Here is a 26,375-nt window from a genome sequence, read left to right as displayed (position 1 = left end):
TTTGATATAAAGCTGTGAAGGAATTAAGTGTTTACCAATTCTCAGTAAGGCCTTGATTGCGACGCCGGTGGTTCAACGATCTTTCCGTTTTTCCATTGGAGCCAAATGTCCTCCTATTGTAACTTGGAATGGGGGGGGGGTGACAGAGCAGGTCTCACTTTCGTCATCTGACCTCGGTTGAAATTCGTGAAACTCGTCTCAAAATATTTCTAGTGTTGCGTCAAAGCGGGACATCAATATAAGTAACGTCAAAATTTCAACCAGAAAGTTAAGGGAACTTTAGTATATCATATATCCTTCAAAATGATAGATATATCTCTAATTTTTATAAAGTCCATCCATTTTTCAAAAAAAGTCTGTGCGTATGTGTGAATATGGTAAATACAAAATGCGAAAATATTTTTTGAATTGATTTGAATTTTGGTAATCAATTTTGATATATGCATTTGATATCAAAACATATAAATTTGAGAATAAGTCTAAAATTCATACACCATTCTTTTTGTTTGTTTTTTAAACTTAAAAATAAAATGTGTTAGAATGAGTAAGCATTCAAAAGAACTCAAAAATGAACACTCCCATGATATGGATAATAATTTAGTGCTTGAGAAATTTCTTTTGACAGAAAATCTCAACAGGAAAAAAAAATAATTTTATTGCTAATATCTACAAATATTGCCAAATATACCAAATATTGCCAATATCTACAAATTAAGAAGAGTAAAAATTTGGTTGGCCTTCTATAGAATATTTTTCATGCTCTTTGTTGGCTTTCTTGATCCAATCGTGTGTTCCAGGATCTTCCAATGTGCCTCCATATTTAGTTGGCATAATAGAACGAGGAAAATGATCAAGTAATTCTTCTGGATCGGAGTGAAAAAATATCTGAAAAACGTAGTTTTGTTTAGTTTCATCATTTCAAGCAAATAATGATTTTCACATTTTCCAAAATAAAAATTATATTTTTTTGCTAAAATATAAACTGTAGAATTTTTGTACAGTCAAGCCAGTTTAAATATCATTACAGGGATACTAATTATTTATTTACATTTAACCACTCTTTATAAAAGATGTTTAAATGTATGTTGACATATTTTATTATCTTTAGAAACATGTATAAAATGAAATAAGAGAATTACTTTTAAAAAGTTAATGTGTGTTCATGATGGAGGTGCCAGAAATAAAATATCAACAGGAAATAATCTTAACAGACGAAATTCGATCAGGAAATTCTAAGTTCAAAAGATCAATATGGCATAATTAAATACCATTTTAAATAAAATTCTAACATTTTGGCATTTTGATATCTCAGATCTTTATTTTGTAGAGTTTTCAATCCATTGCATACTATAAAGAGTCATTAAAAATGGTTGAAAGGTTTTTAACTGACAAGGTTGTAAGAAAACCCAGTTCAGAAAGAGTAATACCTGAAATAAGTGATTGTATAGTGTTTTGCAATATAGGATGAACCAGAAATTGGAATAAGAACATATTTTCTTATTATTGCACCTAGACGTTCTTTATAAAATTTCAAATTTTGATTAAAGTAGGGGACAGTTATATGAATAAAGTTTAGTTTCTGTGTAGGTTTATAATAAAAAGTTTAAAAATAAATTTTTGTTCAATTCAATTAGAAAAATGTCTCTCAAACATTTATCTATGCACAAAAAAAAAAAAAAAAAAAAAAAAATCAGATCTATATATAAAATTCATTTTCCACATCTTAGTAGGCAAGTGTTTTGAACAAACGCGTATTTTTAGAGATTTTTCATCTTTTGTCAATTTTTATATGCTTTGGTCTTTTATAAAATTCATAATTCGATAATATAATTATCTAACTTCGCCCCAGTTTCATTACTAAGTTGCTGTATTCGTATGGAGTCAGAATTTATGTAAAATTAATCAATTATCTGATGGCTAAATTTAGAAGCTGTTAAATTGAACACACAACTATATTAAATGCTTTAACTGTAGAAAGATATTAAAGTTAATAAAAAAAGAGGGAAAAATCAATTACGTAATTTAAAAATTACGAAACGGAACAAATTATATAAACAATTGCCCTGTAAACAATTGTCAAAATATACACAGAAGTAGAAAAAAAATTATCAATAGCTTTAGAATTTTTCTCACTCTGTCTTTTATTTTCTGAGTTAAGAAATGTTTAAGAATATTCCATATCGTCTTCATCGCAAGGGACTCGTTAATGATGTGGATTTCCTTGTATCTGCCTGGAATGCAATTCTGCAAATAAGAAATTAAAAAAATTGAAATGAAAACATTATTATGTTATAATATGATATTTCATTTCTTTTGAATCGAATATTTACTATTTTATGTTTCCCAAAAAGTTTTGAAATACGTAAAACATTTCTTTAAGTGGTATAACACACTCATTATCGTAAATATCATAATTCATATTTTGAGTATAATTTTGATTTCGTGATTGAAGAATCACGGTTACGAGTCTTGAATTTATCGAAGATTTATTGTGTTTAACTATACGGATCTATTTATGTGAAAACTGTCGAGTGTCAAACTTGAATAAGGTTGTGAAAAAGGTCATACATATTTTTGTTATCTGACTATAATTTAAAATTTATTTAGTGCCAAAATAGCCTTATATAGTTCGAAAATGAAACTAATATATAATTAAAATAACCCAGCGTATTTTTCAGGAAACAATAGGTAAAATATAATTTCAAATGTAATATAATAAAAAATGTCACTGTGTTTCTCCATTTTACTACGAATGCATATCAACATAAAATAAGGCTTACAGTTTTTTTACACTTTTGAACTCTAACTTTTAAAAATAATTCTAGAGCAGAATGACTTGGAAAAAAAAGTAAATGGAATCGATTATAGCAACTCCCATCTTTCACATTCAATACTTTATTGTCCAGATTGCTGTAAATAAAAAAAATCTACTTAAAAAACTTCACGGTAATGACTTTCTTGACTAAAAAGGGAAAAATGTAAGAATCTCTCTATACTTTTTCACACAAATAGTTATCAAAATAATGGAATTACCGAAAACAAACATAAGAATCTCTATTAATAAGGCATATAGCTACTTTTTGCATTTAACAGAGCTTGGATTCGCCTGGGAATCGAATCATAAATCACACTGGATAGTGTTTAGATGAATATTTTACAATTCTTCGTAGTATAATATTTCTCTAAACACTATTCAGATGTTGTAAAAGTTCCAAGAGAGATCCCAATGGAGGATATCAATTCCAGATTGAGCGCTCTAAAACAGACCATTAAACGGATTCGGTTAAACTGAGAACAGGGACTGTGCGAGTCAAGGTAAATATTTTATTTCATCCCCCAGATCGTCAAATCCCGATTTTACAAGTTCCGTTGCATGAATAGGAACATTATCATCCTGGATAATTCCATCTCCTGTAGGAAACAAAGTTTGCATCATTGGATGGATCTGGTGATCTCAAATTTTCTATAATTATTCCAAGTAATCCTTCCTTTCAGGGTTACGATTAGGGCAGTAGTAAACGACAATACTGCCTAGAAATAGTGCATATACTCATACCATGACAGATCTACTTCCATGCCTGACAGTTGAAAGGAAACAATCACGATCATATATTGCGCAGGGGTCCTCCAAATGTGTACCCGTCGTTGCGGAGAATTCGATTAAACATATCATTATCTTCCATTTATCAATTGACTAAATTTTGAGGTTACGGCATCGCTGTTAGAGTTTATACAAAAACCGACTTTTTGAAAAACCAGTTTTCAAAATCAATATTTTTTTTAAAAAATCGGTTTTATCCGGTTTTTGAATTTTTATCAAAAAATGGAATAGGGAAAATATTTTATTTAATTTATATAAAGTAACAAAAAAACGAAATCAATATCAAAGTCAAAATAATAAAAAGAATTAAAGATTACATATAGATATTTTTTACACAAAATAACAAAAACTCAAACAAAAATTTCAAATAATATTTATATAAATTTATAATCTTTATATTTATATATATTTTCACTAATTTTAATTTCTTCTAAGAAATAGGATTTTAAAAAACATAAAATATCCACTGAAAGGTGGCTACGTCTTCTACTTATTCTGGACACAATATTGCCTAAAATTGAAAATACTCGTTCACTAGCTACTGATCATGGTTTTTTTTTATAGTTTTCATGGCTTCAAATAACAAATCTTGAGGTTATTGATGTGGCCAAAGCCGTTTTAGACACTTTTGGACAGATCTAATCCTATTGCACTACTCGACAAGACAACAACAACAACAAATAACAAATCTAAGTTTTTTGTTCTTTTATTCGTTGCCTCAAATAATCAAAATTCAGCTTTCAGTGTCTTTGGATTTGTAAATTTTTTTTCCGGGTCTTGAAGAAACTTATGGATTGATTTTTCCATGGCTTCTTTTAAAAAAGCATACCAAATTACTCTGATGAGTAGTTTCTTCGATTTGCTCTTCATCTGAATCGGCTTCCACATAAGAGTTTGGAAATATTCTAGACAATATCTTTCCAGATAACTTAACTATTTCGGTTTTTGAAGCTAAAGAAAGTACACTAGATTTCTTCGCTGAACTAGAAATGTTTTGTGGATTTTGCAAATACAGCAAAAGAATTGCTAATATTTTCTTGTCTTCTTTCTTGAATTCGTTCTTCTAAAATCGATATACTTATAATAAAGCTCAATGTGTGTGTGTGTGTGTGTGTGTATGTGTGTGTGTTGGCGCTCTACAGGCCAGGTCATTTGACATACAGCTATCAAATTTGGTACATGTATACCTTAGAGGTCGGGAATGTGCACCTGGGGTCCCTTTTTTTGAAATTTTAATTATTAATTAAAAACTAACTTTCCAGCCAAAAAAATCTTCCATTTTCCCCACCGCCAACTTTTCCGCCAAAAAAATCTTCCATTTTCGCCACCGCCAAATGAGTAAGGCTTCCGGTTTTTTTTTCTCCCAACAGTAATGAGGCTAGGGTTAGTATTTTTCGACGGATTATTTCAAACGATTCTGTTTATTTTCTTAATGTTTGATGCATTTAAAATTAAACATTGTTAATTAATCGATCCTTCAGATTCATTCTGAAGTACTTTTGAATTAAAATGAAACAGAATAAAGGAAATTAAAAATTTCTAATCCGCATAGCGTTACCCCAACTGGCGTAGAAAAAAAATCACGTATTTGCGTTACGTAACTGGCGTTGAAAATTCACGCATGCGCTTTGTGTTCGGAATTCCGCATTGTGTTGACGAATTATTATCAATGGATGCGGACTGGATTTAAATTTTTTTTAGGTTCGTTGCATGTTTTTGTAATTAAAATGTATTTATGTTAGTTATATATTTTTTGTATATGCTTATAGTTTTAAGTGCATCGTTTTTTAAGTAGTTTTTTTAAAACCTGTTTTAAACCGTCTATTTTAAACGATTCGTTTCATTTTCTTAGTGTTTGATGCATTTAAAAGTAAACATTGTTAATGAATCGATCTGCTCATGATGAATCTAAGAAAATTTTGTTGACAAATTCTTGAGATAATACGTAAATTGAAAAAGATATTCTTTAGTGCCCATAAAGTTTAAACGCTGAGTGACTCTATTTTCATTAATCAGATTATAAAAAAATTCTTTGTTTCAGTAAAAAATATTATTATATTAATTGCAGATTAATTCTTTCCACTTTAATTTAAAACATAAATTCTACGGGTGCTAACAGAAAATGAGAGAGATACATATTACGTTATGACTGAAGGCCTTTATAATATTATGAGTGAATTATATGACTATCAAAATTTGAAGTTTTAAAATATTTTGATGAAGAAGCTATTAAAGTAGGAATTGCATAAAATATTTAAATATAAAAATTTTAACGAACATTATGATTGGCGAACCGGTTGGTCGACAAATTCTTGAGATATTACATAAATTAAGAAAGATATTTTTTAGTTCCCATAAGGTTTAAATGCTCAGTGACTCTGTTTTCGTTAATCATGTTATTAAAAAAATTAACATTTATTGACGAACAGGAACACACTGATATTCACCGTTACTCTGATTAGATGTTATAAAATCTGAATAGATAAACATAAACGTGTAAACAGCTGTGCGCCGGTTTCTATGGCAACACACCTGGAAAGGGAAAAGAAGTTTCTGAGACAGAACATCTGCTTTACACAATTTTATAGAATAACTTTTCCCCTTTTTTCGTTTCATTTTTTAAAAAAAATTACTTATTTAATAAGAACACCTGCTTTACCCAGTTTTTTAGAATAGTTTTTTCCCCTCTTCGCTTGCTTTAAAAAAACATCTATACTTAATATAAAGTTCAATGTGTGTGTGTGTGTGTTGGCGCTCCACAGAAAAGACCATTTGACCTACAGCTACCAAATTTGGTACATGTATACCTTAGAGGTCGGAAATGTGCACCTGGCGTCCCTTTTTTGAATTTTGAATTAGAATTTTAATTATTAATTAAAAGCTAACTTTCTCGACAAAAAATTATTCATTTTCCCTACCACCAAATGAGTAAGAGTTCAGTTTTTTTTCCCCAAGAGTAATGAGACTAGGCTTAAGATTTTTCGGCTGATTATTTCAAAGGATTCTGTTTATTTTCGTAATGTTTGATGCATTTAAAATTAAACATTGCTAATTAATCGATCTTTCAGATTAATTCTGAAATACTTTTGAATTAAAATAAAACAGAATAAAGGAAATAAAAATTTCTAATCTGCCTAGCGTTACCACAACTGGCTTAGAAAAACTCACGCATTTGCGTTACCGTAACTAGCGTTGTAAATTCACGCATGCGCATTGTGTTCTGATTGTTGGCATGACAACCAATATCAACGGACGATTTAAATTATTTTTAGATTAGTTGCATGCTTTTGTAATTAAAGTGTATTTATGTTAGTTATATATTTTTTGTGTATGCTTATAGTTTTAGGACCATCGTCTTTTAAGTAGTTTTTTTTAACCTGTTTTCAACCAAGTATTTTAAACGATTCGGTTTTTTTTTTTTTTTTTTTTTTTTTTTTTTTTTTTTAGTGTTTGATGCATTTAAAACTAAGCATTGTTAATTAATCAATCTGGTCATGATGAATCTGAGAAAATTTTGTTGACAAATTTTTGAAATATTACATAAATTAAGAAAGATATTCTTTAGTGCCCATAAAGTTTAAACACTCAGTGACTGTTTTCAATAATCATATTACAAAAAAAAAATACTTTGTTTCAGTAAAAAATATTATTATATTAATTGCAGATTAATCCTTTCCACTTTAATTTAAAGTATAAATTCTATGGGAGCCAACAGAAAATGAGAGAGATACATATTACGTTATGACTGAAGGCGTTTATAATATTATGACTGAATTATATGCCTATCAAAATTTGAAGTTTTAAAATATTTTGATGAAGAAGCTATTAAAGTAGGAATTGCATAAAATATTTAATTATGAAAATTTTAACGAACATTAAGATTGGCGAACCGGCTGGTCGCCAAAGGCGGCTAGTATATACTAATTTCAAACTTATTTCAGTGTTTAAATTATTTAATTCATTTAACAGAAATTCAGATATACCTTCACTTGTTAACAAATTGGCATCTCTTCGCCCTAAGCCTTCAGCTGCTAGACGAATCGGTCCCGACGGATAAAATTCAAAATATTTGTTTTTTTAAAGAAGAGGAATATCCAGGCGTTCCGGAAAACCGGTTTTCAAATGTGACAAGTTTACTTTAAAAAACCCTCACTGTAGATGAATTTGGCAATAGCATCAGTAACAAGTGGTTTGGGAATTGCTGTTCTGCTGTAAATGTTCTCTTTATGGAGGTATCCTTCCCCCCTCCCCCAATTGTAAGGATTGGCACAGGAGAATCCAGATGCTGATTGGACTCTGCAATCATTTTGGTTGTTGTTTCTTTTTTAAACGTTACAATCCGTTTCAATATCCGTAGGTTGTTTTCATTCAACCTCTCCTTCAATCAACTATTGGATGGAAGGAGAGGTTGACACAAACAAACACGCACATTAGTCTTTATTATTTGCATAGATTAATTTGAATCCTTCATTAAAAATTTACTCACTATTGTAAAATTATAAAGTAGATAGAGATTCTGAGGTGTGCAGTATTTCAGGAAAGAGAACGTTCCTTGAAAGTCATGAATGAATTTGAATCCATTGACCTGGTTCATTGGATCTCGTAGCAGCTGTAAGAATGTCATCACACCTATTTGTTTGAAGTATTCAAAAGGAAGCTCCTTGGGATTCCAGGTCGCTGAATGGAAGAAAAATTTGATTAGTGAACAAAATTCAATCTCATTCTCTCGGATGACGCAAATAAAGGTTTAATTTCTCATGTACTAATTATGCAAACAGAAACTGTTGTAACCGCTCAAAAAATAGAAATCAGAGTTCCGAGCCTCCCTAAGCGTGGCTAACTCATTTCTGAAATTATATCTCTCCTTATATGAACAAGATAACTCAAAAATTCTAATAAATATAAACTTTAGATCATATCTGGAGATTTCAATCAAATTTTGAATGAAATCCATTTAGAGGCTCCTATCTACAACTTTTAGTATTAATTTTTTCCCAGCTGAATTCATTTTCCCATTCCCCCCAAACAAGGAAAGTTATTTTACGGCCACCTTGTGCTTTTATTAATTTTGCAATTGCTAGTACAAACTCCTACGGATTCTATAAAGCCTTTCGAGTTCATTTATGCCTTCAAAATTTCAATAATCAATACTTTCGAATTTTTAATAATCAATAAATATCAAAAAGCGTTTTGCTATTAGATGCTTTTAGATCACAACATTTGGAACAAAACAACAAATCAGTGAATAAATACGTAAAATTTTAATTTATAAGAAATGAATAATTTTATTTATAAAGTATTATTAATTTTTTTCTATTTTAATAAATTGTCTTTTTACTGACAATAATGATTTCGTTTAGAAAGGGTTATGACCAACAGTAATGAAAATAAAGTCAATATACAGGGTGGTTATAATTAAAGATTTACTTTGAAATGATCATAAAAGGAAAACTACTGGACCAAATATTATCAAACTTGATAAAAATTTCAACGAGGTCATGGGAATTTCTTTTCTGCCCTCCCAAAAAGAGTTCAAAAACTCACCACCAGGAGTGATATGGCGCTGTATCAATAATATCAAGCAAAATAGGGCATGAAGATACCGGTTTAAAATGTGTTTAGTCGTTTCTGAAATGTGTTTCCATACATGTTCAATGTGGCGTCTACCATTTTCTGAAAGTAAGTTAAATCGCATTACTGCATTCTCAACAGTAGCTCTTAGCATAACAGGAGGGATGTTACGCACATATCGGTGTATCGCACCTATGGCGGATGTTGTGAGCGAAGATAGAACCTGGGACCGTGTGGTTCGCAGCCGAGTAACATGACCACGATACAAAAGCAAATGCTCGGGTAGCGTAGCTGTTAACTGGTTTATAAGCTTTCACCAGACTCTCCCTCCAGTGAGTCGGAGGTGAGACGAACGATATGGCTGTTGAGTGGTGATGTATTAGCTGTTGATTCTAATGCGCCTGTACCCATTTGAGTAGCGCCAAGCGTTATTTCGAGCGTGTGTGGGTGAGTGATTGCTGAGTCAAGTGAATCTGACGACTTTGGGTTGCTATGGGTAGATGGCGCCACAACAGCTGTACGAAGGTTGAATGGTCATCGTCCAAGGTCACCAATGTGGCGATGTGGGATGTGCTAGGATAGAACCTGGGATCTTGTGGTTAGCAGTCCAGTAACTAAACCATTTTACCAAAACGATCGTTTGAGTAGAAGAGTTGTTAACTGGCTTATATGCTATTCACCACACACCTTTCAGTTACGCCAAATTGTTTAGATTATCACCATAAACAGTGTTTTTGAGATAACACACATTGAACATTGTACCACGTTTCAGAAACGATTATATACATTTTAAACCGGTATCTTCATATCCTATTTTGCTTAACATTAGTGATAAACGCCATATCACCCCTGATGGTAAGTTTTTGAACTTTTTTTTGGTAGAAAAGAAACTCCTATGACACGTTTAAATTATTACTAAGTTTGATAACATTTTGTCCAGTAGTTTTCCTTTTATGACTATTTCAAAGTGGAATTTTAATTATAACCACCCTGTAAATCAAAAACTCTCATGTAAATAAATAAATAAAATACATTTGAGCTGAGTATCATTTGAAGCCGATGGAACTACAGTAAAAACAAAAATTTTCTAAACTATTTCTAAATTAAGAATAATTATATTTGCAAATGAATTCAGAAAAATAATTATTTTACAACTAAAGTAGTCAAAAATATTTATATTCATATGGAAGAGTCTTAATAAATAATGAAATATTAGTTCATAAATTAAAAGAAATTTTAATAAACATTCTGTAATAATTATAAATAAAAGTTGTAATAATTAAATAAAAATATTAATTTCAGCAGTTAAGAATCAGATAATAAGACTTGAGAAATATCATTACCAATTTGAAAAATTGCTACGGCACATCCCTCCGGGCACCTCTTGGGCAGCAAAAGAATAGTCCGGGATGAAGCTGTCTCAAGATAGTGATCTGGAGTGCTGTTGAAAAGGTTGGTTTCCTTTTTGTTCAGAATGACGAAGTTGAGAAGATGCTGGAAAGTGTCCCGAAGTCTATACTTGTTGCGCCTTAGGTACTGTACCAGAAAATCTTCATGAAAATCAATTCCACTTGTTTTTTCGTTCTCTAATAGAAAATGAGTTCAAGAAAAATTCAGACATTTGTTTTGAGGTAGTCGCCTTTGGTGACCAGCTATTTAGCCCGGATTAATGCTCTCTAAAATTTTCAGTTCAATATTTTATGTAATTTAGTCTGTTGGTGGCTTCATTAACAAACTTTTTTTAAGTTTCAAATATTGATATTTGTATAACTCATATTATTATAGAAACCTTACGCCATTCCTTTCATTGTACAGTTATCTTTCTAATTTTCTTTCAGCTCACACAAAATTTCACGCGGAAGCGATTAAATTTCGATTAATACAAAAAAAATGTTGAAATCAAGGAAAGATTTAAAAAAAATGAGTATAGAAAAAAGAACCGTTCAATACTGAAAATTTATGTTCACCACTGTCTATTTATTATAATTTATGCAATATCTCTAAGAATTATTTATTCAATAAAAATTTCTCGCGTCATCATAAATTTCATTTTTTAGTTTAATTTCAAAAGGATTTAAGTGAGGTAAATAAAAATATTTTATTGTGTTTCAGTCAATGAATGCACTTCTTGAAAGATATGCAGTTGTTTGGTACTAAAGAACTACATTCAATGAAATATTTTTGTCAATCCAACTTTTGAATGAAAACAACGTTTTTACCATTTGTGCCCAAATCTAGCTGGTTATGAAGTTTTGAATATAAATTTTTTATCACAATCAACAATTTCGTATTTTTAGGATAATCAGTCTTGGCGAAACTACAGGCGCTATCTTCATTGAGACAATCAAATGAAATGGTCTAAAACCATGCTTCTGTAAAATAATAATATTCAACTTTTCATAACTCTCTCAGTTCTATTCTAAACAAAGCGAACCTTTCGTTTTATTTAAAATCTTATTAAATTCTTAAGGAAAGCCGAGAAAATATGACTTATAAGGTCAAGCAAAATAATTTCAAAAGTTCATAGGCATCCTTTCTAGAAAATATCATATTTCACGTTTATTTCAATTCTTATAGCCATCCGCTGAAAATTGTACTATTTTTAGTTTTACTTAAAAACCAGAGTTTACTTCATATTTTAATTTCTAGTCTTATCAACGTGATTGTAACACGGTGATGAAAACCAATTTTTCAAATGCACGTGTATCAGGATAGTGCCGGTTAAATTTTATTTTTTTATATATTTCTTACGAAATAAGACTGTGAAAAGTGTGCCTAAAATATTTTTAAAAAGTTGATTAAAAATAGAAAAGTTATATGTTTAATTGGTATCAATTATAATTTGTATCATTGAATAGACAACGGTTTCAATTTTAAAATGACGTGAAGAATAATTTTGTGCTGGAATATTTTTAAACTTCTTGCGAAAAAAAATGCCAAATTTCTACTTCATTTTTAATTAATTAGAATCTTAATTAAATTTCTAAAAAAATTACTCAAAGGTGCATGTTTTCACTGCCCTAATGTTTATGTGCTGAGTTTGATAGCTCTAGGTCACAGGTCACACACATACACACACACACACACACACACACACACACACACACACACACACACACACACACACGCACACACACACGCACACACACACACACGCACAAACACACACACACACACACACACACGCACACTATTATAAATACAGATACAGAAATGTTAAGTCAAGGAAATACAGTATAATAAGGCGCTTCTAATAATAAAGAAAAATGATTATGTAGTTGTGTTTATGTATGTATTTTATGTTGGCACTCTACAAGGTAGATCTTCGATCCAGAGTTGTCAGCTTAGGAGACATATATTTTGTTGATTAGGAATGCACGTCTCGGAGCGTTGTTTATCATTTTTTTTTCTTTTTGAAACAATAGCTAATTAAAAGTTAAATGCGAATTATACTTTTTTCACAATAGCTTCTGAAAATATTACAGCATAAAAATAATTTTTTACGCTATCTTAAACTTCAGAAAATTTTCATTTTAACGATTTAATTTTTTGCCATATATTTTTTTCTATTTTTAATTAATTTCGAAAAAAAATTGTAAGCTTATTTCACAGCAATATATTGTAATGCTGAAGTGAAACTTAAATTGCTGCTATTTTCTACTGCTTTTTTTACTGCGTTGAGTAGATTTCAATATAAGACATGCTTTTATTAAGGTATCCGAACACGTTAGAAAATTAATTTTCAACCAAAATTTCCATTTCTTTTATTTTAGTTGTTTTGAAATGTACATTTATTTAATTTTTCTGAAATATAATTTATTCTGTCTCTAAACCAATCACAGAAATCGAGGTATTTATTATTTTACGAGAAATCGGAAATGTCATTTAAATTACCAGAAGTTAACTTTTGAAGGGACAAAATCCTATCGAAAATTCTTTTAAGAGGCAGTTTTCAAGTTAATATAGTGTTGGTATATTTCCAGGAAAGTATTTAAAGTTTTCAAATAAAATTTAAGAATATGACAACAGCTTATTTCATACTTCATCTTTATCTTGTTTACATTCTTTCCAAATTTTTTTGATGTTTTCAACTTTTTTGATATTCGATAACTTGTTATTTAGATAATAATTTCACCATACTTGCTTGTGCAACAACAATAATTTCTTCTTCTTACAAATACGAGCAACAATAAAAACAAAGGTCATTTGCGCAAGAAAAAATCCACAGTACTTAGATATGCAAATAACGTTTCTGGCTTGTGCATTACTGATATATCTTTTCCTACTGTTAGCGAATCAAAGTTGGAAAATGATTCATTATCAAAAATAAGTAAATAGTACGGTTGATTGTAATTTTATTTTGAATTTCCAAATTCTGAACAGAGTGATCACATTATTATACTGAGCAATGCACTTTTTAAATAGAGTGTATTTTGAAATTGCATTCTTACTTGATTTAGCTGTTGAATATAGTTTTAAAATGCAAAAATTGAGAGAATTCAGTCTTTATCTACGCTTGTAGCACTTCTTTTCCCCCTTGAGCAGAGAGCGCCCCCTAGTGGCGTTTTACAGAAGCCCTTTTTGGCGTTTACAGACAAGCAGTTGAACGGGAGACCTGCATCCTGAGGTCGACTTTTTCCCATGCGCAACCCTTGCGCTAACGCCGACTGCTTCCGGCTGGAACCGGTGGAATATTCTGTTTTCTTTAACCTAATTGTCTATGTGTGTTTGTAAATTTTGTAGTGTAGCTGTGTTTATGTAGATTAAAAATATTATATTTAAAACTGAGCAGTTCATTAGAAAATCACAACACACCCACTATACGCTATCTACATAAAAATAAATGAAATACACAATATCAATGCTGCATTAGTATTTGACGTGAGAATACTTAGTAAAATAATTTTACAGCTAGAAAGATATGTTCTTCCCTAAATGTGAAGAAGCTATCCAAGACAGCTTATAGGAACATAGAGAAAAGGCGAGCATAGTTGCGAATAAAATCAAGAGAGAGGCTGCTTTAGAATTGAGACTATATAAAAATAAAGATAAACTCATTTCTTGCAGTATTTCTGTAAATTGGACATGGCAGAAAAGAAGGCATTCTTCTTGGAATGGATGTGTTTCTGCCATGCCTACATACCTTCCAGAATGAATCAATTCAAAGGTAAGCTACTAGACATAAAACTGATGTTGAAAAATTGTAGATTTTGTTTAAAAGTATCTACTAAAAATAATACCTATTTAAATAGCATTTAGGTCACATATTTAAATTCCTCTATTGCTAGGGAACTTCTTGAAGCGTGTCGGCGTCCTAGCCTAAGGGCAGCACGTCTTCCCCGTGATTTGAGCGTCCCGGGTTCGAGTCCTGGTTCGGGCATGGTTGTTCTTTACTCTGTACTCCATCTGTGAGGTGTGTGAAAGAGACCCCCACCACCACCGTGAAAAGGAACTGTGCAATCGAGTGTGTGAGTGTCATCTTCATATGAGCTAGAAGTCAGACTTCTGCCCTCGGGCGCTCAGGGGCTTTTACCCTCAGAAGCTACTGCACAAACACGGCTTCAAAGCTCTGACTTTGCCAGCGGGCTAGTCTAAGACAGGTGCTATAAGTAACAGCAACAAAATTTTCTGAAAGCGTATCGCATTCTCGAACTCTACATTATATTTAGAAATTTGCAGTTTATAGATTTTTAATGGTGATGGGAAGTCGAAAGCCTAAGATACTGTTAAACATATTTATAGTGAAAATGGAGACACGAAACATGAATGTGAAGGATGTATTCAGAAATGTGCTGGTTACCAGATTTATAATACTGAAAGCAAGTTTAAAAGGTGTCGGTGGAAGCGAAAAACTAACTGATGCATTTATAGACCAATTCCAAAACTATGCATTGCCATTCGAAACAATATGAATGATTTGAATGACATTTTTTCCCCTGTTGTTCTTTCTTATGTTGTTGTTTTCACTATTTGAAATAATCAACGCATTCTCAGAATCCTATTGGATCTGAACAGTAAGCGATACTGAAAAAAAAGGGTTCCTAAAATGTATTATGGAAATTTTTAAGCCTATGTGTATGAAATTGTGTGATCAAGCATGTTACAAAATACTTGCATGAAAAACACAGAGTGCAAATGGGAGTTTCAACTGTGTTTTCTTGAAATACATTCCTAAAGAAATCTTGCACAATACAATGAAGAAAATGGTTGAAGGATTATGAACGGTACAAGTTACATGCTTATCAAATTTTGTTTAAAAAATATTTTGCTTCGGAAGCTAATAACAGCAAATTACAAATAAATGTTTAATTAAAATTTTTAGCAATTATTAATCCTGTGACTGCTAGTGGCTATAGGCGGCTAGTAATAAATAAAACGCGTTTTATTAGTATGGAAAAAATGAAAACACAAAAATATTCTTTAATCAAAAATATGAAAGTCATAGCAAAAACTTTTGCATAAAATATTGTAATTTTTTTAAAAAGATTCGGATTTTTTTTTTTTTTTTGGATATTCATTTTTTAAATGTTTTTTCAGCGACTCGCAGTCTTGTCACATTTATTTCCCATTCATTTCTTCTATCTGTATCGTTAAGTTTTCAGTTTACAGTTCATTATCATTTTCATTGACTCTCATAATAAAATTTCTCTCAAATTCATTGTTAGGTGGCAAATAAAATCAAACTTTAATCTAAAACAAAAGATTACCTATGAATTATTAAGTTCCGAAACATGTCTACAAGGTGTATTGATACCTACAACATACAAATATAGAAAACTTCAAAATTCTGTTTTGAGAAAATCAGTGAAAACTGGATTACATTTTATATTAACATACAAAAGTGATAAAATTAAATAAAAGCTGATATAATTTTTCACCCATCCTATGGACTGTGTTGCAACCAGGAATTTGGTAACAGAAAATTAAATTTAAAAACTAATCATTTGCACTGGCGTGAAATGTTAATTAATAAATAAATATACAGGATAGAACAATTACTTTACAAGCAAAATATCGATTAATTTTCTTTCACTCATTTGTATGGAAATTTGATGCAGTAATAATGTCATGTGATTTCGAGAAATTATTTTTCTCTCATTTGTATGGAAATTTGATGCAGTAATAATGTCATGTGATATCGAGAAATTATTTTTCACTCATTTGTATGGAAATTCGATGCAGTAATAATGTCCTGTGATTTCGAGAAAAGATTATACTTACTTTCCAGAAGTGCTCTCAGTTCCTGGAGGGCCTTAACTTTCCTTTCCGGACTTTCATTGAGCTCTTCTTTACACTTTTTTAACGCAAACTCTGGTAGGTATCCAATAAAGAGGGGCAGACAATCCTTGTCTTGTATTTTCGAGGGTTTGGAAGACATAACTAGCAAGCATAAATAATTATTCAAAGTGTTAAGTATATGCAAAAAAATGTATCTATGAAAACTATTAAAAATTATGTTGAAATTTCTCCTAACGTCCAATATTTGTGATTCAAGAATTAACTACCCTCTGGTATTTAATTTGTATACCATCTCAGCACAAGTCACTCTACCCGAATAATGTAAATCAGTAATTAGAATGACGAGAAATTTTAAACACATTTACAAGCGCGAAATCAGCGCTATATTATAAGAAAAGACAACTATAAATACAATAAATATTTAAAAAATTAATAACATGTTTTTTTTTAAATTTGACATAAGCTTGAAACTTATCTGAAAACGTTTGATTATTATTATTTTAATTACTTTCTCATCAAAATTGACGGTTTAAAAAAATTTATCAAACGAAATCGTTAAATACTGAGACACTGACAGACATAAATTACGAAAATTGGAATTTTAAACGTATATATATATATAATATTTATGAATGTTCTTTTGTTCTTTTATAGAATATCCACCGTGAGCTAATTTATTTCCATTCTTATGCCTTCTTAATTAATGGAATATTAATTACATTAATTAACAGAAAATTAATTATAAGATATCATAATATATTTTATAATTAATTTCCTCTTGAATTCCTTACCAAATGGCGGCATTATCTAAAAACACATTTAATGAATTATAGAGATCAACTGAAACTGACTGAAAGCGATCAACTAAACTCTAAAAATAATAAAATAATTTATTTACATGTGGAACATGCAAATATTCGAAATTTTGCAATTCTAATATATCAGAAAAAGAATGAAAAATTAATCATAATTGTCCTCTATAAAGAACAAGAAACAAATATTACAAGAAACAAAATCCAAGCAAATACAGGGGTCAATCCAATTAATTTAGACTGAAATTATCTGTTTGAATATATCAAATCAAAATAAGTATGAAAATTAAAAAAAAATATATGTAAATATGCATTTAAAATATAAGACAGTCTTAGTTAAAATATAAGCGCCTAAGGCATAAATCCAAGGATCCATTGGAGCAAATACAACGCCATTTCAAAAATAATATTTTATCCCCGAAGAATCGATTTTACCGGAATAATCAATATAATACTGAAAAAATCGTATGAAGGAAAAAATTATCTGCATTTCCGGAACCATATAGAAACATATTGATGGAGATAAAGTTTTATCAAAAATAATAAAAAAAGTCGTTTTTATAATTGTCTAAATTTTAACAGACATTTCTGCAATCGTTTTTTAGAAGTTACAACTCATCTTTTCAATGTAACTAAGTTTTTGATTATTTGTAATCAGATGTTGTTTTTTTCTATTCAGAACATATTTTATTTGTTTCTCTTGTTTTATTTATAATTAATTTGAAAAATGTGTTCATTATATTTTTTTTACGTTGTATTCATCTTCAAAACATTACTAGAGACTAAAGAATGTTCAATGTCATAATTTGTCTAATGTGCAGTATTGTAAGATTTTTTTATCTGAATTTCCGAAGTATGCAAACCTTTTAAATGATTCACAACAAACATTAACTGATGTTAGTAAAACTTTGTTATTGAGTATTCAATATTTTTTTGCTAAAATTATCATCTAAAGAACTATTTAAGTGAGTCATAAGAAACGTTCCTTTAAAAAAAAATTCTTATACTCACAGTCTAAAAATCTTATTTTCATTCACTTGACGAAAATGTATACTTCAGTAACCGTCTGTCAAAGGATTGACGAAAATAATTTGCAAATGAAAAGACGCCCATTCGAAATTTTAATAAACAACCTTGATTATACAGTTTACTAATTGAACTTTATTCAAAAGTAACGATTTTAAAGATTCTTTGAGACAGTATTTGTGCCTTACTATATATTGCTGAGCGCCCTCATTTTATTTACGTCTGTCAAAGGATCATTTTTTCCAGTACGTCTGTCAAAGGATTGACGAAAATAATTTGCAAATGAAAAGACGTCCATTCGAAATTTTAATAAACAACCTTGATTATACAGTTTACTAATTGGACTTTATTCAAAAGTAACGATTTTAAAGATTCTTTGAGACAGTATTTGTGCCTTACTATATATTGCTGAGCGCCATCATTTTATTTACGTCTGTCAAAGGATCATTTTTTTCAGTACGTCTGTCAAAGGATCATTTTTTCCAGTACGTCTGTCAAAGGATTGACGAAATTAATTTGCAAATGAAAAGACGTCCATTCGAAATTTTAATAAACAACCTTGATTATACAGTTTACTAATTGAACTTTATTCAAAAGAAACGATTTTAAAGATTCTTTGAGACAGTATTTGTGCCTTACTATATATTGCTGAGCGCCATCATTTTATTTACGTCTGTCAAAGGATCATTTTTTTCAGTACGTCTGTCAAAGGATTGACGAAAATTATTTTCAAAGGAAAAGACGTCCATTCGAAATTTTAATAAACAACCTTGATTATACAATTTACTAATTGAACTTTATTCAAAAGTAACGATTTTAAAGATTCTTTGAGACAGTATTTGTGCCTTACTATATATTGCTGAGCGCCATCATTTTATTTACGTCTGTCAAAGGATCATTTTTTTCAGTACGTCTGTCAAAGGATCATTTTTTCCAGTACGTCTGTCAAAGGATTGACGAAATTAATTTGCAAATGAAAAGACGTCCATTCGAAATTTTAATAAACAACCTTGATTATACAGTTTACTAATTGAACTTTATTCAAAAGAAACGATTTTAAAGATTCTTTGAGACAGTATTTGTGCCTTACTATATATTGCTGAGCGCCATCATTTTATTTACGTCTGTCAAAGGATCATTTTTTTCAGTACGTCTGTCAAAGGATCATTTTTTTCAGTACGTCTGTCAAAGGATTGACGCAAATAATTTGCAAATGAAAAGACGTCCATTCGAAATTTTAATAAACAACCTTGATTATATGTTACATGGTAATAATATGATATAATAAAAATCTGTAACCGTAAAAATAAGTACTCTAAACTGCGAGAAACGCTGGATGCAATAGAAAATGGACTGATTGTCAACCCGCAGAAATTGCGGGATAAGCAGCTGGAGGGTTAAAACTAAAAAAAAAAAGAGCAGCTAAATAAAGGCCGTTTTGTGTAAAACAAAATACAGTATTTAAAACCCCTAAGCATGCAGCTCATAATATTTAAAAAAAAAAGAATTTGTAGAAATCTGCAAAATTAACATGAATAATTTTTCCCGGATTTTTCAAAAGTTTTAACAATATTAATTTTTAATAAATCTTAATTTCTAGTTTAAATTAAGTTGCTTTAGTGAAAATGCACAAATGCAATGGGAAAAGCAGTCTCTTCTCTTATTAATATTGATCGTTAAGGTACTGAAAAATAGAAAATATTTTTTTTTATGTTTGAAGTTTAGAACAAAATCATAAAGACATAACGGAAGGCTAGAAAAAAAAAAACTGAGTTGTAAGTTTAATAATAAGAAAAAGTAATAAACTAGATAAACATATAGTTTTAAAATAAAAAAAAAGCCATATCAAAAAACAAAATAAATTTTCATTTTTTAAAAAAATATTTGGAATTTTTTCTGATGATATCTGATAAGCTTTTACTTCCTCATAGTATTATTTCTAGCATCCTGCGTTTTTAAAATGTTGTTTTGTTTTGACATCGATGTATTTGGGGGGAAAAATGAGTATCTACTTTTCAACTTTCAGCGAAGAAGACTTTAAAAGTAAAACTTTTTAATTTCAGTTATTTATCATTTTTTTTATCATACTTTATTCTTATAAATACCTCCAATTTAGGAAATTAATTTTTCTTGAATTCACTACAAAATAACGACACCGTTATGTAAACAAAATTAACAAACAAAACAAATTCAATTAACAGGTTGATTAAGTATAATAGAAGTTGATTAAGTAATAATTAAGTTTAATAGAATAATATATCTTCAACTAAGAACTCAAAATTTCAAAATACATTATACAGGAAAGGGAGCGAAAAATCGATTAAAAAATATCCATCTTTATAAATATGAAATAAGTACATTAAATAAAAATGCGTAAAGCTGACTGTACTTACCTCAGTTTTTTACTTGATTCAGCACAATACGAATTGAGTAAAATAATCACTAAACTGAACAAAGACTTAACAAAGCATCATTCAAGAACAACAGGAATTTTATTTATAATCTAATTTAAAATAGAAAACTACGACTTATCTGTCAAATCATTATCTAAAACAATTTTTTTTATTTTTCATACTCACTTCCTGTATCTAGTTTAACTCAATACGTGCGATCGTCACATTGTTTTATCAAGAGAAAAGCTTTAAATGATAATTTATTTCATGCAATTAAAGAAAGGAATATTCTTTCATAAATTACTGTACCAAATTGCAAATCTAATGAATATAGTATTCAAATATTTAATAGAAATCATAGAATCATATGGAATGAAATGGAGAATTGAAAGCATTTAGTAAACAATGAAAGCAGATAAAAAGATATAATGCTATTTATTAAGAAACAGCTGCTTAAAAAAACATTTTATCTCACATTTCTGAAGTTTAGACTTTTATCTGGAGGGGGAAAAATATTTATCTTATTTTAACAATACTCAAAAGGAAGGTCAGGTGAAAGTGTTTATTTGTTTGCACTTTATATTTTAAATGATGTCAAGATTATTGAAAAATGTGTCGCAACTTTAAATGAAATTCCGTGACATGAATTTCTGGAAAAATGTAAATTAAATATTTCTTAAACTTAAATATGTTCCACATTTTGAAATGAAAATTTGGCACGAACAATTGTAAGCAAATTTTGAGTGGCTTTTTATTCTAAAATAAGTTATTAACTGAATAAAACAAGATTTATTATTATTGCAGAGTTCCCACATAAGAAAAATAAATCATTGTTACATATTAATGACTGCTCATTTCTTAAAGAATACGTTATATCGAAGCTTTATTGATTTTTACGACCTAATCTTTGGACAGCTTTGTTATAACTTATTGTACTAAAAAGGAATGTATACTTATATAAAGCTCAATGTGTGTGTGTGTGTTGGCGTTCTACAGGACAGACCGTTCGACCTACAGCTACCAAATTTGGCACATGCATATCTTATAGGTCGGGAATGTGCACCTGGGGTCCCTTTTTTGAATTTTTAATTAGAATTTTATTTATTAATTAAAAACTAACTTTGACGCCAAAAAAATCTTTTCATTTCCCACCACCAAATGAGTAAGGCTTCAGTTGTAGTTTTTTTCCCCACGCCAAAGAGGATAGGCTTAAGAAATTTTCGATAGATTATTTCAAACGATTCTATTTATTTTTTTAGTGTTTCATGCATTTAAAACTAAACATTGTTAATTGATCGATCTGTTCATGATGAATTTGAGAAAATTTTGTTGAAAACTTCTTGAGATATTATATAAATTAAGAAAAATATTCTTTAGTGTCCATAAGTTTTAAATACACAGCGACTCTGTTTTCAGTATTCATATTTTTAAAAAATGTTTCGTTTCAGTAAAAAAAAAATATTATATTTATTGCTGTTCAATCCTTTCCACTTTAATTTAAAGCATAAATTCTACGGGAGCTAACAGAAAATGAGAGAGATACATATTACGTTATGGCTGAAGGCCTTTTTAATATTATGAGTGAATTATATGACTATTAAAATTTGAAGTTTTAAAATATTTTAATGAAAAAGCAATTAAAATGGGAGTTCCCTAAAATATTTAATTATTAAAATGTTAACGTGCATTAAGATTGGCGAACCGGCTGATCGCCAAAGGCGGCTAGTTATGAAATAAAACACGCGTAGTTGGTATTAATGTGCACCAGCAGTGCACATTAAGTGCACTCTTCTAATTTCTCATCTTCACATTTCAACGTGTTTTTGCTTTACTGGCCTTGTTTAATTTTTTATGTTAATAACATCGTGAGATTTTGTATTATTTCCTATTAGTATAAAATTATTCCTTATTAGTATAAAAATAGTATAGCAATTGCTAAAACATTCGAACTCGAGATTTTGATGAATCTCCAGCTTCAGACCTCTGAGTTCGAAAAACACATTTTTGGAAAATGTCCATCTGTAACAAAGATAGATCAATAGCGCTTTGAGGTATACAGATGAAATTTGGTATACGGTCTTTATACCAAATTTGCAAATTTCTATTAAATTTTGAGTTAAATCTGTATAGAAGAAATCCGTCTGTCCAGTCACATGAATACAAACTAATACGATAAATACAAAACGAAAGGAGCTAGATAGACAAAATTCGGTGCGCAGATTTAATATCTATATTGTAGACATCTGTAAAAGTGTGAGCCGAATCCAACAACGAGTTGGCCGTCTACAAGGTAAAGTTTCAAAATCATATAAACACAATAATTAAAAAAAACGCAATGACTTAAATATATCAAATTTAGTATCTGATTTTTTGATTATAATTGTAGCTCTATGTCGAATTTTGGTGTCAATCGGATGGGAGAAACGCGTGTAAAACACAAAATTCGATTTTCGGATATAGTTGCCAGGAATTAATGGCCAAAAGACTTGCCAAGGTTAGCACAATAGATTAAATAAAAATGTTAAATTCACGCCAAAGAGTAATATTCCGTAATTATTGAACGCCAGGAGCATGGAAAGAGTTATCTGATATTAACATCTTTATTAAAGAGCATCTGGAAAAGTTTTAGGGAGACCACCCACACTGGTTTTTATATATATTTTTAATGTGTTATTATGAAAAGATGATAAAAAAATAAACTCGTGAGAAATCAGCCATAAATATTAAAAATTTCCTGACAAAAAATGGTTTTAATAATGAAGTAGAGATAGCTCGTTCTACAACATTACTATGCGATCAGCGGAATATAACTATGGAAAGGAACCTGTGACTTCTCTTTCATGAATTCGTGATGCCCCACTCCAGTGGGGGTTACATTAGAAATAAATCATATTATAAGACGCATTCAGTTTGTCAACAGTCAAAGGCACACTAAGACGCAAGGTCTTATCTTTTGAAAGGAAGGAGATACCCTCACTACGCTACGCGAGTGCTCCATAATCGCCAAATCTCTATAAGATGCATTCCTAAGCATTTTTATTAATTACTAATCAAATTAAAATAAAATAAACTTGGATAGAACTATTGACTGATGAGCCTTTATCTTATAGAAAATATAACAATTAAATGCTCATCATTAAATTCCTAGTTAGTTTTGATATACTTGAAGAATTTTGTTGATTAATGTTGAATCATAAAAAAAATCATTCATTTAAATCTTGACTCAGATTTTTCTTCAGATACAACTTTAATTTATAATACTCATTTAATTTTAATGTTGGTAACAATAATATTAGATGTAATTCTAATAGTTCCACAATTTTCCAGTTTTCTACAAATGTAATAGCCGAATCCAATATACGGAGTAAAATTTCATAAAACAGAAGAAGAAATATTGCCTTGGAAGTGAACATGTAAGAGTGAGCAGTAATTAGGGTGATTATTCTAAACAACTATGGAATATTATCATATTTATGAAAAAGCAACAAATTCAACTCCTTTGGCTTTAACAAATAAGACTTGATTCAAATAAATTATTTATAAATTATATAAGTAACGTGCTAAAAGTAAGCAACGAATCCCATATCTAATATATAAAATACACCATGTGTCTCTGTTGCGTTTTGGAAAAATGAAAAATCAGTATAAGGTCTTACAAGGAAATCACATTGTTTTAAAATAAACTGATAAAAAATTACCATATTTTATATTTTCATGGTTTGCATAAGAAGAATAAATTGAAGGCATGTGCCCTAATTTTTCTTCTACATGGTATTTATTACAATAATTGTTACACATCTGAAATGAATATACTTTCCTAATTAACCACAATTGATCCAATCTTTTGGCTCTCTATTTTAAAGTAATAAATATTTCCGATTTTTTATAACCCAGTTTGAAAGTGTACGATTAATATTTACTGTTCAAGCCTAAAGTTTTTAATGTAATATTAAAGGAGTTTTTAACAAGTTTGTACCAGCATCGAACAAGCAATTGTGATAAAATCGAACAAGTGCTTGTTCGATTTTATCACAATTTCCTGTTTCTGAAATGTTCATTATTTTTGAATAAATCTTATATGTAATGCCCGAGTATGGAATACTCGGGCATTACATATCGAATACATATCGATGGAATACATATCGAATATTTTTATATCACATTTCATCTTGGATCGAATGTATTCTCTTGATTGAGGCATGTTCCAAATTGAAGTTCAAAAAATTAAGATTAAACCTTCTATACATTTCATAGTAAAAGATTTTACAATTTCATATTATGGGATTTTGCATCTCCAAATTAAAGGTAAAAAACTGTTGAATTTTTCGTTAACATACATAAAAATAATTAATAATATTGCAATGAAATTTATTTTTGAGTTTGAAATTATGGCGGTGTCGGTAGCTCGCTCGACATGTTTTATTTTTATTTTGTTGCTTTTAATTTCTATTTCTTTCTTCTAAATTATTTATTCAGATTATTATTACTATTAAATGTAATTATTGTTACTTACTATTACTTTATCTTGTCTCTAGAAGATTCTAGAAGCTTTTTCTAATGTTTATAAAAAGATGCATGATTAGGTTCTAGAGGATAAAAATAAGCCTCAGTTTTTCATTATAACTTAGCCTACCAGCTTCTTTATCTAATTTTATCTAATGACAAAAATATTACATTTTTATATTAGTTCTTAAAATAATTTTAAAATCTCTTTCTATATTTATATAACTGAATATCAATTTGTTGGTCTGTTTGCATTTTTGAATCTTATACAATTACACACATCTTGATGGATTTGAGCGAAATTCAATACACGTATTCCTTGGCAATTTGAAAGATTTACTTCACTATTTAAAAGTTTCTACATTTCACTAAAGAACATGAAATGGAGATGGAAAAGTTTCATGCTTTTCTGCCGAAACTTCTGAACAAGTCAAGGCAAGTATTTTTGGTAAAATCTTACTTTAGGGTGCCCCTTACTTCAACAAGGATGTCATCAGTGCCAAGTCGCCAATCAAGATGCCTGACTAGATAAACAATACTGCGAAATAATTACTGTTGCCCATCTCTTTTATTAAAATCATGAAATTTACTGATCGCGATTGTTTTATTTAGATTTCTTTTTAAACCTTTATGAATCACAATTGCTGAATCTCATTTGTATTCTGAAAGATAATGCCTTCACAGCAGAAGAAAGCACCGGTCAACATTTTTTTAACTTAGAAAAATCAAAACGCATCGTATGGTTTCGCTAGCTGTGCTAGAGGGAACCAAGTAGCTTCGCTAACACATTGAACATAAAGAATTATTTTTTTCGAAAAATTCGAAAGAAATATAATTTGAAAGAATAGAACATGCGAGGTCTTCGATATTTGAAGAAAGCAAAGAGCAGAATTATTTTATCTTAAAAAAAAACATCTCAAGTCTTCTCTAGCAACGAGAGCAAGAACTTGTATTTTCGCTGGTACATTGAACTTGAGGTTTCTGAGAAAAACAGAAACAGCTCAAGGTATAAAAAAAATAAAAAATAAATAAAAAAAACACATCCGTTTCTAGTAATTTTGCCACTAGAAACTTTTTTTTTCTGAAGAAAAAATTTTGGGAATAAATACACTTACTTGGTTCAACTAATTCTTCAGTTGAGCGGAGAACGATTTAGAAATTCCTATAAGAAAACGAAAATTTTCTGTGATACAAACAACATATATGCTTCGAAATGATATACAACACAAT

The 26,375-nt window shown here is 29.7% G+C and overlaps 2 protein-coding genes across 6 annotated transcripts in view; one reads left to right on the top strand and one right to left on the bottom strand.

Moving 5' to 3' along the window:
• LOC129974945 (alpha-tocopherol transfer protein-like) overlaps nucleotides 1–26,375 on the top strand; it is a 108,335-nt gene that overhangs the window by 21,987 nt on the left and 59,973 nt on the right. The window lies entirely within an intron of this gene.
• On the bottom strand, nucleotides 632–26,374 carry LOC129974943 (alpha-tocopherol transfer protein-like). Of its 2 annotated transcripts, none has more exons than XM_056087753.1 (6): nucleotides 26,261–26,374; nucleotides 16,394–16,552; nucleotides 10,516–10,758; nucleotides 8,088–8,278; nucleotides 2,134–2,244; nucleotides 632–885 (listed from the first exon to the last, which is right to left on the bottom strand). In XM_056087753.1, exons 2-6 carry the CDS (start codon nucleotides 16,548–16,550, stop codon nucleotides 712–714), a joined length of 876 nt encoding a protein of 291 aa, XP_055943728.1. In that variant the 5' UTR covers nucleotides 16,551–16,552; nucleotides 26,261–26,374; the 3' UTR covers nucleotides 632–711. The 2 variants fall into 2 exon arrangements, with proteins under 2 accessions (XP_055943728.1, XP_055943727.1); XM_056087752.1 differs by lacking the exon at nucleotides 26,261–26,374 and adding an exon at nucleotides 20,643–21,041.

The sequence above is a fragment of the Argiope bruennichi genome, chromosome 7, assembly GCF_947563725.1.
Source record: "Argiope bruennichi chromosome 7, qqArgBrue1.1, whole genome shotgun sequence".
Classification (NCBI taxonomy): Eukaryota; Metazoa; Arthropoda; class Arachnida; order Araneae; family Araneidae; genus Argiope; species Argiope bruennichi.
This window is presented reverse-complemented; position numbering and strand designations above follow the sequence as displayed.

Coding starts and splice junctions, on each gene's coding strand:
- LOC129974943 (XM_056087753.1), bottom strand. CDS start 16,550: ATGTCTTCCAAACCCTCGAAAATACAAGACAAGGATTGTCTGCCCCTC. Junction 8,279..10,515: donor CGTAGCAATTTTTCAAATTG/GTAATGATATTT, acceptor TCTTCCATTCAG/CGACCTGGAATCCCAAGGAG. Junction 2,245..8,087: donor TACTTTATAATTTTACAATA/GTGAGTAAATTT, acceptor TCTTATTTGCAG/AATTGCATTCCAGGCAGATA.